Source organism: Gekko japonicus, unplaced genomic scaffold (assembly GCF_001447785.1).
Source record: "Gekko japonicus isolate JY-2015 unplaced genomic scaffold, Gekko_japonicus_V1.1 scaffold507, whole genome shotgun sequence".
Taxonomy (NCBI): Eukaryota; Metazoa; Chordata; class Lepidosauria; order Squamata; family Gekkonidae; genus Gekko; species Gekko japonicus.
Window position 1 is genome coordinate 418183 of NW_015172020.1, and position 12682 is coordinate 430864.

Here is a 12682-nt window from a genome sequence, read left to right on the forward strand (position 1 = left end):
ATTGTGTAATTTGGGACCTGTTACTTTGTAATTAAAACATTAGTGAATATAAACATGGAAAGGGTGGGGGTACAGATCAGACCTCTCCACAAAGGAGCAAGACACATAATGCCTGCAATGGATGGGAAACCAGGAATGAGGGGCCCTCTGGGTATGGCCCCTGGAAAGCTGAGAGATGGACTGACCCCGGATGTTTCCTCTTTAGCCTGCCACAGCTTTATTACCACATGATCTAAGGCCAAGGTGCTCTTGAGGTCAGAGCCAATGACTGCCTGCCTCAGCCCTCTGATAACGACTTGTTCTGGGTTCCTTCTCCGCACCACCCCAAACATTGTATGGAAACAAACTGCATAATTTGCTGGTTTCCCTATTCATCAATGACTTTCCTGGACTTTTGACCCCCCTCTCCCCTCTCCATGGCCTTGGCAGCAATTAGAGTGTCAAGACAAGACTGGGGAGACCCAAGTTCAAATCCCCCCTTTCTGTGAAGCTAAGTGGATGACCATGGGTCAGTCACCTTCTCTCTTCTTGTGGAACCACAATGGCGAAGAAGAGGACTTTGTTTGCCACTCTGAGCTCCTTGGGGGAAAGGTGAGAGGATAATGATTGAGATCTAGGGTTTACGTTCACACTGGGCCTTTCTGCGACTGCTCTATGTATCTGGCCTCTGGAAATGAGGAGGGAATCATCTGCATTGGACATTTCCTTTCCTTTCCAGTCTTCTCAAGCCAGCCTGTTGCTTCAGGTATCTTGTATGCCCATTCATTCCTTCTCGGCATGCTGGGGAGAAGATTCTGGATCGAGTCTAGATTTTTAAAGACTGGTATCCAGGAAAGGAAGGAAGGTGGCATGGTATATAGCCTGATCTCGTCAGATCTTGGAAGCTAAGCAGGGTCGGTACTTGGATGGGACACGACCAAAGGAGAGACTGCCAAGGAAGGCCATGGCAAACCATCTCTGCCTCTCACTTGCCTTGAAGGCCCCTTTCTGGGGTCCCCATAAGTTGGCTGTGGCTAGGCGGTACTTTATACACACACATCCAGGAAAACCTGGAGCCAAAGGTAGCAACTTTGATGGCCCTTTAGTTTGTTCCTCCCAAGCAATTCTTCTGATATTTATGGGGGAAAAGAATACTTCATCGGGGACACTCCTGGAGAATAAGAGGTGACCGAGGCTTCTTCCAGTGAGGCTTCCTTTGGAGCAGGCTGGCATCTTAGTTTCTATGGGAAGAAGGTGAAAAAAGCAGGCGAAGTCAAGAGGAACACCAGGAAATGAGGGCCTGGCCAGGACAATCAATCCCATTGTCCTGGTGGACCATCTGCCTCTTGTTCTTCCACCTGCCTAAGACGAGCTGTACTTGTGACTCAAGTGGGAGCTGCTCCGGTCGAGGCCCAGTTCCTGCCCATTGGCTTTCCACTTCCCAACAGAGCCTTTGTCATCCGTCGGCACGATGCCAAGGGCTGGTCTCTGGCACCAGCAGCACAGACAGGACTGTGAGACACAAAGCAGAGAGAGTTTAGAACAGTGACATTCCGTGCCTCTATGACATGCCACTTGTGGCTCTTCTGAACACTGTTCCCCAGTGTGGCCCCCGCCCCATGTTTCAGGAAAGTGGGCCAGGCCCTTGTCCAGTGTGGCTTGTAGGGTTGCCAGCTGGAGATTTTGGGGGTGGAGCCTGAGGAGGGACTTGGGGAGGGGGAGGGACTTCAGCAAGTGTACTGCCATAGAGTCCACTTTCCAGAGCAGCTATTTTCTGCAGGTGAACTGACCTCTATCGCCTGGAGATCAGTTGTAATCCCAGGAGGTCTTGAGCTACCACCTGGAGGTTGGCAACCCTAGTGACTGAGTTACAAGTCAGGAAACCTTCTCAAGCTCACTTCAGTCATGAGTGCCCTTACTGCAGTCAGTCAGTTTCACACTCTTATAACTCCATTGAGTCAATGGCCCTAGAAGGGTGTCACTCTGCCCAGGATTGCACTGTAAATGGTGTCAGGCAAGCAAATGTTACCTTCCCCCCACACTTGCAATATGGAGATAATAATACTTGCCTATCTTATAGGGCTGTTGTCACGATTACAAAATGCTTTTCTGATCTTTGGTTTTATTCTATATTTTAATTTTAATTTTTAATTACATTTTTAGCCTTTTGAGAGCCCATGTGGGCAGAAAAGTTGCATAAGCATCCTAAATAAATAAATATGTGAAAAACTTTGAAGACCTAACAGCGTTATACGAATACTAAGCATTATGATACAAAGGAATCAGTTTCGATGTTTCACTGGGAACCTTTGCACATGAGAAAGAGAAGGAGGAGGAGGAGGAGGAGGGTTGGTTTTATACCCCACCCTTCACTACCCGAAGGAGTCTCAATCGCCTTCCCTTCCTCTCCCCACAACAGGCATCCCGTGAGTTCCAAAACCAATTTGACAAAATTCTTTTAAAAATGTTTAAAAGTTCATAAATTTTCAGCATACAGATTGAAAACTTCATTTCCCTCTTGAGAGTTCCAGCACCTCTCTCTCTCTCTTTTTTTAAAGGCCTGGAGGTAGGTAGAGATGAGAGAGCTCAGAGAGAGCTGCAACTGACCCAAGGTCACCCAGCTGGCTTCATGTGGAAGAGTGGGGGTTTGAACCTGGTTCTCCAGATTGGAGTCCGCCGCTCTTAACCACCACACCAAACTGGCTCTCCAGGAACATATGGGGACAAGGAGGGGCAATCTTAAGAAAGCTCATTCTCCTTTACCCCAGTAAGTACATGGCTGGTGTTCACCTGCCCCCAAACTCCCCCCCTCCCCAGTCGTTGATAAAGGCAGATTCTCTCCTACCTGAAAACAGTTCTTAAATTTCCGGCTGACAAAGTAGAGAGCCACGGGGTTGATGCAGGAGTTGAGCGAGGCCATGTTGATGCCAAAGTAATCCATGACCAGGAGGAAGCTAGATGAGGGAGAGAAAAGGAAGGTGATGATGCTAGAGGAGGAGGGGACAGGTGCGAATTGCTGGAGAAGATGGTCCAAGAGGTAAGGGTGCTCATTTGGGGGGGGGTCAGCATGGAAATGGGGCTAGATGGGCTCCTTGCTCTGATCTGGCAGGGATCTTCTTACCTTAGTAAGCCTGCCACCTGGACAGGAAAAAAACATCCAGTCTCTTTTACAGAAGTTTAATGAGTGGAAATGGGCAGCCGAAGCTTTTCATGGCATGAAGTTACTCATCTGATTTCATAGCATGAAGTTACTCATCAGAGGGGTTACTCATCAGATTTACCAATGACACCAAATTGGGGGGAGCAGCGAACACACCAGAAGATAGAGAGAATTCAACGAGATCTGAACATACTGAAAAAGTGGGTGGATGTGAACAAGATGCAATTTAACAAGGAAAAGTACCGAATTCTACATCTGGGTAACAAAAATGAGGAACACACATACTAGATGGGGGATACACTTCTGCGTCGCAGTATGTGTGAACAAGATCTTGGGGTTTGGGTGGACCATAAGTTAAATATGAGCAGCCAGTGTGATGCAGTGACAAAAAAGGCTAATGTGATCTTGGGGTGTATCAACAGAGGCATAACATCCAAATTGCAAGATGTGATGGTCCCGCTGTACACTGCATTGGTCAGGTCGCACCTGGAGTATTGTGAGCAGTTCTGGAGGCCTCACTTCAAAAAGGATGTGGACAGAATGGAGCAGGTGCAGAGGAGAGTGACAAGAATGATTGGGGATCTGGAGACCAAGCCCTGTGAGGAAAGGCCGAGGGAACTGGGAATGTGCAGTCTGGAGAAGAGGAGGCTGAGGGGGGACATGATTGATCTCTGTAAGTATTTGAAGGGCTGTCACTTAGAGGAGGGCAGAGAACTGTTCCTGTGGGTAGCAGAGGATAGGACTCGCAATAATAGGTTTAAATTAAGGGCGGAAGGTACCAGCTGGATATCAGGAAAAACGTTTTTACGGTAACGGTTGTGCAACAGTGGAACCAGCTGCCTAAGGGAGGTGGCGAGCTCCCCCTCCCTGGCAGTCTTCAAGAAGCGGACGGACAAACACTTGTCAGGGAGGCTCTAGGCTGATCCTGCACTGAGCAGTGGGTGGGACTAGATGGCCTGTGTGGCTCCTTCCAACTCTGTGATTCTACGATTCTAAGAAACAAATCGCGAACTATAGAAAGAGGCTACTTCAAGAAGTCATAGTTCAACCTTGTTCTTCCATTTACTTTATTTTGGAGGCCTCTGTCGGTACTGGGGGCAAACCACCAGGTTATTAGACACTATTAGTCTTCCTACCTAAGAAGCTCGCATCTATCGACATCCCGAGGGTTGTAGATGGTCTTCTTCAGGATCCTGCTCAGGTGAAGAGGCAGCCAGCAAAGGGCAAAGATCACCACCAAGCAGAACACCGTCTTGGCCACTTCCCTGCGCTGGAAGTTACAAGCACAAGTGTGGGAGTCGATGGAGGAAGCACAAGGAAATACAACACAACAACTGGATGGTATGTGGTAGCGGTGGGGAGACCTTTAAATCCCTATTCTTTGCAGCAGGTTTTCCCAGCCTCAGACTCTTCCCTTTCGGAGAGGAGCTGTAGCTCAGTGGTAGAGCATCTGCTTTGCATGCAGAAGGTCCCAGGTTCAATCCCCAGCATCTCCAGAAAAGGTTCAGGGGATACAAAAGACCTCCACATGAGATGCTAGAGAGCTGCTGCCAGTCCGATGAGACAATACTGACCGCAATAGAACAAGGATGTGACTCCTTGAAGGCAGATTGATGTTCCCATTTCTGTAGCACATCTAGCTCATTCATTATGCACTGGACACATGTGAAGAATCATGTAGTCCACAGTGGCTGGGATTTGGGGTGCTAGATGCTAACAAGAGCATCAGGTACATGGGTCAGACGACTGGCAGGGTAGGGATGTACTGCTGCACCCTGTAATTGGTATATTGGCTCATGTTTTTCAGCCATTACATCACAGATCAGATACATGGAATGTCCTATTAAAGAATCTCCAGCAGTCCTGGGGAGCTGCTGCCATTTGGAATAGACAAGAATGACCTCAGGGCGGCTTAGAAGGTTCTGATCTTTGTGGCCAAGGAAGAGGGCCTGCTCCTCAGACCCTAGCTGGGGCTCCTCACCCGTTTCATGTGGTCGTTGAGCGCTATCCTCATGCCGTTCCTCTGGCTCAGCATCTCACATGACATGAGAGTATAGAAGACACCGGTGCAGGCCAGAGGCAGGCAGAAATAGAAGCCAAAAAGCCACCAGTCTTTCACATTCTTGTAGAACTGCGGAGAAAGAAGGGAAGGGAGTGAAAAGCACTGTCTGACCTCTTCTGGGGAATGCTAACAGAGCTGACGATCATTGGATGAGGCAGGTGTCTGTGGACCACCTTGAATGCCTCTGTCTCCAGTGAAAGGCGCCAAGCCTGCCTTGGAACTTGTAGGATGCAGCGGGATGGTTTCCCTCTAGCCTAGAGGATGACCACTGATGGGTCTCAATATTACAGGGGGTGGACTGGAGGGGCAGAGTCAGTGGAGCTACCTTCTCAGTTGCTATGGTGATGACCGTATTAGATGTCCTATCCACAGGGGGGAAACGAGACGTTAACCTTTGCTTTCCAAAAGTGTAGCGCTTATGTGACATTCCCTCCCTGCCCCCATCCCCCCAACTCCACCCTGGGATAAAAGGAGCACTTGCTAATTTTGGGGAGGGAAAGGTTGCTGTGCCCAGCCTGGAAGGAATCGGCACAACCCAGCAATCTCAAAAGTGAGTCTGCCTTCAAGGCACTGTGGGATAGTGGTTAGAATATTGTATCCAGATCTTGGAGACCCAAGTCTGAATCCTCACTCTGTCCTGGAAGCTCACTGGGTGATCTTGGATCAGCCCCTCTCTCTTAGCCCAACCGACCTCACAGAACGGTTGTGAGGATAAAATGGAGGATGGAGAATAACAGCTTAAGACACTTTGGGTTCCCATTGGGGAGAGAAGAAGAAGAAGAAGAGATTGGATTTATACCCTGCCCTTCACTACCCAAAGGTGTCTCAGAGCAGCTTACAAACTCCTTTCCCTTCCCCTCCCCACAACAGACACCCTGTGAGTTGGGTGGGGCTGAGAGAGCTCTGACAGAAACTGCTCTTTTTCAAGAACAGCTGTGCCAAAACTATGGCTTGCCCAAGGTCATCCAGCAGGTGCAAGTGGAGGAGTGGGGAATCAAACCCGGTTCTCCCAGATTAGAGTCTGCGCACTTAACCACTACACCAAACTGGGATATGAATATCTGAATTAAATAAATAAGTAGGCTTAGGGTGGAAGCTTGAGCCTCAAATGCTGTTGTTGTTTTTTAACCAGGAAACCCCAAGCTTCCTTATGAGGAACAAAGGGCCAAACTTCAGTCCATCAGGGATCTGTGGTGAGATGCTCAGATCTGTTGTTAACCCCCCCCCCCACACACACACACCCGTGCCCATTTCTCCGATTGAAACGACCACTATCCTCAACTTCTATTAGCAGCCGTAAGAAAAAAAATACAGGTACATTCTCTTTGCTTATTCTCCCCACCCACCCCCAATCAAAGCTAATGGCTATGAGTGGGAGGAGGGTTTTTTTTAACTTTTTTTTGGTGTGTGTTTTTGTGTGTGTGTGTATATGCGAGCCTGGAAGTCATAGTGACTTCTGGCGAGCCCTGGTGGGGCTAGGACATTTCAGAGAAGTAGCTTGAGATTACCTCTGTGTCCCAGCCCTGGTATTCCTTGGAGGTCGCCCTTCCAAGTATTTTCGAGGGTCGGCCCTGCTTAGCTTCTAAGATCTGATGAGATGGGGCTTGCCGGGGCTATCCAGGTCAGGGCTGGGGGGGGGGCAGTTTTGACTGGGAAATGACAGAAGAAAAAAGTTACTCCCCATCCCCAGCACCATGGCCCTGATATAACAACTCACCCTCTTTCTCCAGAGCTGTTTTTTACAGTGAACATGCACTGTGCACACCGGCTCTTAGGGAGATGATGGAAGTTTATAACTGTATATGTTGTGGAGAAAAGCTCCCACTCCCACAGAGAGCCAGCATAGTGTAGTGGTTAAGAGTGGCAGCCTCTAATCTGGTTTGATTCCCTACTCCTACTCCATATGAAGCCTGCTGGGAGACCTTGGGCCAGTTACAGTTCTCCCAGAACTCTCTCAGCCCCACCTACTTCACAAGGTGCCTGTTGTGGGGAGAGGAAGGGAAGGCAATTGTAAGCCACTTTGAACTCCTTAAGGAGGAGGAGGAGGAAGAGGAGGAGACTGGATTTATATCCCACCCTTCACTACCCAAAGGTGTCTCAGAGCAGCTTACAAACTCCTTTCCCTTCCCCTCCCCACAACAGACACCCTGTGAGGTAGGTGGAGCTGAGAGAGCTCTGACAGAAACTGCTCTTTTTCAAGAACAGCTCTTATCAGAACTACGGTTTGATTCCCTACTCCTACTCCACATGAAGCCTGCTGGGAGACCTTGGGCCAGTTACAGTCAGGTGCAAGTGGAGGAGTGGGGAATCAAACCCGGTTCTCCCAGATTAGAGTCCGCATACTTAACCACTACACCAAGAGAAAAGCTGGGTATAAAAACCAACTCTTCTTCTTCCCATAAAGCCAGGATCACCCAATGAAACTGACTGGTATAAGACCAGGACAGACAAAGGAATGCACTTTTTCCATTCAGTAATTTATTGGCACAGCATGCCAATGACATGGCTTTAAAAGAGCATTCAACACATTTGTGGGCATGATAACCAAATTGAACCTCCATGTTCAGAGGCACTATACCACTGAACGTCAGTTACTGGCTGACCGCCATGGAAAGCACGATGCTGGACTACATGGACCTTTGGCATATTCCAGCAGGACGTATGGTCTTAACCTGATTCAAAGGCAGATGTCACTCTGCTGGTGCGTCTCACTTCTTGGTACTGATTTCTGTGTACCAACCCAATCTGACCCTTGAGCTTTGCAAGTGGAGTTCAGCTCCACACTTAGATCAGCACTTCAATCAACCCCTGTGCCCACGCTGGGTCACTCCCCATCCTGAATGTCTCTTGTTGTTGGAATGCTGACTGAGGAAGGCGGCAGAGGCAGGGGCAGGGCAGATCTTCTGTTCAGTGTGATGAGGATGGATGACAGCTCGGAAAGGGCCAAAGCTGAATAAAGGCCAATGCCTCAAAGGGCGTCAACCTAAGGGCAACCATTATTTTATTAATTTACTTTACCTATACCCTGCCTCTCTCCCCAATGGGAACCCAAAGCAGCTTACATTGTTCTCCTCACCACGATGTTATCCCCACAGCAACCCTGTGAGGTAGGATAGGCTGAGAGCATATGAGTGGACCAAGGTTACTCAGCAAGCTTCCATGGCCAAGTGGGGAACTTGAACCTGGGGCTCCCAGTCCAACAACTCTGATCGGAATACCACACTGGCTTACCAAGTGGCCAAGATGAAATGGATAAGTGCCCTCACTGGGTAGGCCAGGCAAGCTCAATTTCATCAGATTTCAGAAGCTAAGGAGGGCCAATCCGGGCAAGTACTTGGATGGCAGACCTCCAAGGAATACCAGGGCCAGGACGCAGAGGCAGGTTATCAAGCCACCTCTCTGAAATGTCCAAGCCCCACTAGGGGTCACCAGAGGTCAACCACACAGACTCATACATACACACAAATACTCACAAAAAAAACAATTTTTAAAAGATGAAAAGGATAAGTGACCATGCCAAGATTATCAACTGTTCAGGATCAAGAATGGGGAACTCACCGTCATGAAGCTGGTTGTCTGATGGGGGGACAGCATGCAGACCCAGTGGGTCTCTTCGCGGTAAACCAGTTTCACCAGGTCGAAGGCAACAGCCTCCGGGATGGCTAGGATGATGGCCACCGCCCAGATGAGAGTCACCTCGACTGCCTTCCACATGGGGATGCCAATCCCTTGGATCCGGCTCCAGGAGGCCACAGCTCTGTACCTGCCACCCCGCCAGAACAAGCACAAGAAGCGAAGTTAGCCTGTCGGCAACCTGACATGCCCAGCTGATGGGGATCACGTTGCAGGAGGACTGGCTGGTGGCAGACTTTACACAAGCGACCTGATACAGCCTTCCTTAGGTAGGGTTGGGTGGATGGGTGAATGGGCAAGTTTGGGAAACTAATTCTCAGACCTGCAAGTGTCCCGCTAGCTCCACCCTCGCATATGTGCATCCCACTAACCCCAGCTCTACCTGTGTGTCGTCAGCCCCACATTGGCACAGAGTTTACGCACAAACTATGCATCTAGACTCCATCCATGCAACTGGGAATGCTGGCTTCTGACCACAAAGACAACATCTTTGCACATACAATTTGCAGGATCTGTGCTGACACAGGTCTGAATGCATGTAGCAAACAAGAAAGCATGATACTGCTTTAAGTGCAAAGTCTATGCACATATATCATATGTCATGTGTAGGACTGCCCAGTTCAGGGATGGTAACAGGGTGGAGGACACCTCTGTGTTTCATAGAACTAGAACAAACCATCACACAGATTCAAAGTTCACTAGCAGTTTCAGTTTCACTCTTTATGTCTGCAAACTTGAAAGGTGGCCTCTGAATCCAGATACTTTAGACTTGCGATGTTTTGATTGGTGGGCATCAGATATGAAACATCATAACCTAAATACTGCATGCCATTGCATGTTATCTTTCAAATGCTGTCAGACATTAAACTCTGTTATGCATCAAGGATAAAAAAAACTATAAAACTTTTAATCGTCAAATATTGAAATCAAGTAGCAAATGCAAAATATGGATTTTAAGTATTTGGTGAATATTGTGCAGATATTTGAGTAGTGAACAAAGAGAGAATATTTCATTTTAAAATGTTAAGGGGATTACATATGACAAATTTGGGTAACAGCAAACTTATTTTGGTTCTAATGGCTGTTCACTGCACTGATAGGTAAAGGTAAAGGTTCCCTTGCTCGAAAGCCAGTCGAATCCGACTCTAGGGTTGCGGTGCTCATCTCCGTTTCAAAGCTGAAGAGCCAGCGCTGTCCGAAGACGTTTCCGTGGTCATGTGGCCGGCATGACTAACCGCCAAGGCGCACGGAACGCTGTTACCTTCCCACCGAAGTGGTACCTATTTATCTACTTGCAATTTCTTGCTTTCGAACTGCTAGGTTGGCAGGAGCTGGAACTAGAGACGGGAGCTCACTCCGTCATGCGGCACACTCGGGTCTCGAACTGCTGAACTACCGACCTTCCACAGCCTGCAGTTCAGCGTCTTAACCACTTGAGCACAATAAATGCACTGCCAAACTCTTTCTGAAATTTCTGAGTGGATGCATCCCGTTATTCTTCATTTTAATTTTTTTTGTCTTTTCATTGCATTTTATTTATTTCTTTTGGTCTTCTCAACATAAAATAAGCCAGGGAGGTAAAAGGTAAGACCATGATTCCTGAAATCAAACATGATACAATAAATAGATATTAAGTAAAAACAAATTCTTAGCTCTAAATCAGATGACCCAGCAGTACCTCTATAATTATTGCAGGCATTTTACAAATCTCATCAATACTTTAGCAGTGCAATCCTAAACAGTTACAGTGTTCTAAGTCCATTGAAATGCACATGTAACTCTGCTTAGGACAGCTTTGGGTTCCCATAGATCCATTCTGCCAACAGGGACATTTTCCTCTGGCACTGATACAAGAGGCTCTTCTCATCTTGCATCCAGGAAAACACCTTCTAGCATAACAGTAGAATGGGACTCAATCCTTTGATTCTGTTATGCAAATAATGAACACATGGACATAACTGTTTTTAGTAGTTTCTGCATTTTCTAAAGCCACTGCTCAGAGAAAGAAGTGACTTTCTAAAGTCAATTCTCAACCATCAGTAATTTTGCTGCTGCCAGACAGTAAAACTCAGTGGATCTCAACCCCTTAAAACACCAAAATGTGCATCTTTGTAAGATGTAGGAAAGGCCAATTACGTACATGGGCCTCCTCTAGGGTTGCCAACCTTCAGGTGGTGGCTGGAGATCTTCTGTTAACTGTCTTGGCACAAGTGGCTGCTTTGGAAGGTGGACTCTGTGGCATTATACCCCAATGAAGTCCCTCCCCTCTCCAAACCCAGCCTCCTCAGGCTCCACCCCCAAAATCTCCAGGTATTTCCCAACATGTGACCTGCCAAAGGCACTACCCAGGCTTGAGAGAATATGGGCAGTTTGTTACCTGTCTATGCTGAGAGCACAGAGGCTGAGAACAGTGATGCCAACAGAGGCTTTCTGGATGAATGGGACTAACTTGCATATGTGAACGCCAAAGGGCCAGGCTTCCGCGAGTAGCTGCAGGAGAGAAAGCAAACTGTTAGCAGGCCATCTCTGCCAAGAAATGGGGTCTGGCAGAGATACAGGGGAGTCCAAAATGCTTCTTATCCCAGTATCCAGGGCTATTTTGGGGCAGGAACGCGCAGGAACGGAGTTCCGGCTGGCTCCCGAGTTGACCACGCCCAGCAGGAACTCATTAGCATAATAGGCCACACCCAACAGCAGAAACTCATTAGGATTGGCTACTGTGACGACCTCTTATTTGGGGAGGTCTAGTTTTACTTTAAAATGTTCTTTCAGTTTTACTCTGTAGGGTAATCTGGCTGCCACCAGGAAAATTTAGGCTTTCCAAACCTTCTTCTATAATATTTCTCACAGGATAGGTATACCGAGGGTCTGGGCTTTCATGAAGGTCTATGTGGTCTGAGGAAGGATTCTTTACTGAGCTGGAATACTTGAAGAATTTAGGATTTATTTAACGAAAGTATAAACACAAGGGTAAACAATGTAAACAGTACTGGGAATGATTTGAACAATGGCTTAGTGTCTCTCACAAGCTTCTCTCTACTGACAGGGATTTTTCATAGGCAACTTTGTAACACTTTTCACTGTACTTTTTCCCTAGACTCTCAGCTTTCAATTGTAACTCTTATAACACAGAATTAAATGTCACTCTTTTCACACACAGGGATGAGTCTCCTTCAACTCAGAGACAGAACTTATCTCCTCTTCTGCTTCTCTCACAGAAATCCGAACAAAACTGCTTAACTGAACATCAACTGTCTGCCTAACTGTTTAAACTCTAACAGTCACTCCAGATAGACATTCCAATCATCCACACAGCATCCATTCCAAAACCCCTCCCCCTCTCTGTCACTCACCAATCATATCACTTATCTGAGTCCAGCATTCTAGATTATCATCACACAGCCATGCAAACCAAACTTTTAAAGCCACACACACACAGATAAACATGAAATCGCCACAGCTACATTCGGGGTGTGTGGCCTAACATGCAAAGGGTTCCTGCTACCAAAAAAGCCCTGAGTTTTGACAACAAACAAGGTCAACAGAATAAGAAGCAAAAGGTGGGTGTGGCTGGATGACCACACTTCTGGTGGCATGGGGTGTGGCCTACTATGCCAATGAGTTTCTGCTGTTGTGTGTGGCCTGTTATGCTAATGAGCTCCTGCTGGGTTTTTTCTACAAAAAGAGCCCTGCCAGTATCTATGTGGATACTGAAATGCCAAAACAATAAGTCTGGTTTCTGAAGTCAAATGGATATGTCAAGAATTCCCCATTGTTCTCTCTGTGTGTATGGGTGGGGGTTACTTCTAAATTTTGCACAGAGGACTCTGCGTGGGGCAGTTTGCTGT

The 12682-nt window shown here is 47.5% G+C and overlaps 1 protein-coding gene across 1 annotated transcript in view; it reads right to left on the reverse strand.

Moving 5' to 3' along the window:
• Positions 1-1012: 1012 nt before the first annotated feature.
• Positions 1013-12682, reverse strand: part of LOC107118209 (endothelin B receptor-like) — a 28303-nt gene continuing 16633 nt past the window's right edge. Inside the window, exons 3-8 of the mRNA XM_015420501.1 lie at positions 11212-11324; positions 8760-8964; positions 5121-5270; positions 4276-4409; positions 2825-2933; positions 1013-1491 (exon numbers count right to left, since the gene is read on the reverse strand). Coding sequence (XP_015275987.1) covers positions 1342-1491; positions 2825-2933; positions 4276-4409; positions 5121-5270; positions 8760-8964; positions 11212-11324 — 861 coding nt within the window. The 3' untranslated portion in view covers positions 1013-1341. The remainder of the gene's footprint in view (positions 1492-2824; positions 2934-4275; positions 4410-5120; positions 5271-8759; positions 8965-11211; positions 11325-12682) is intronic.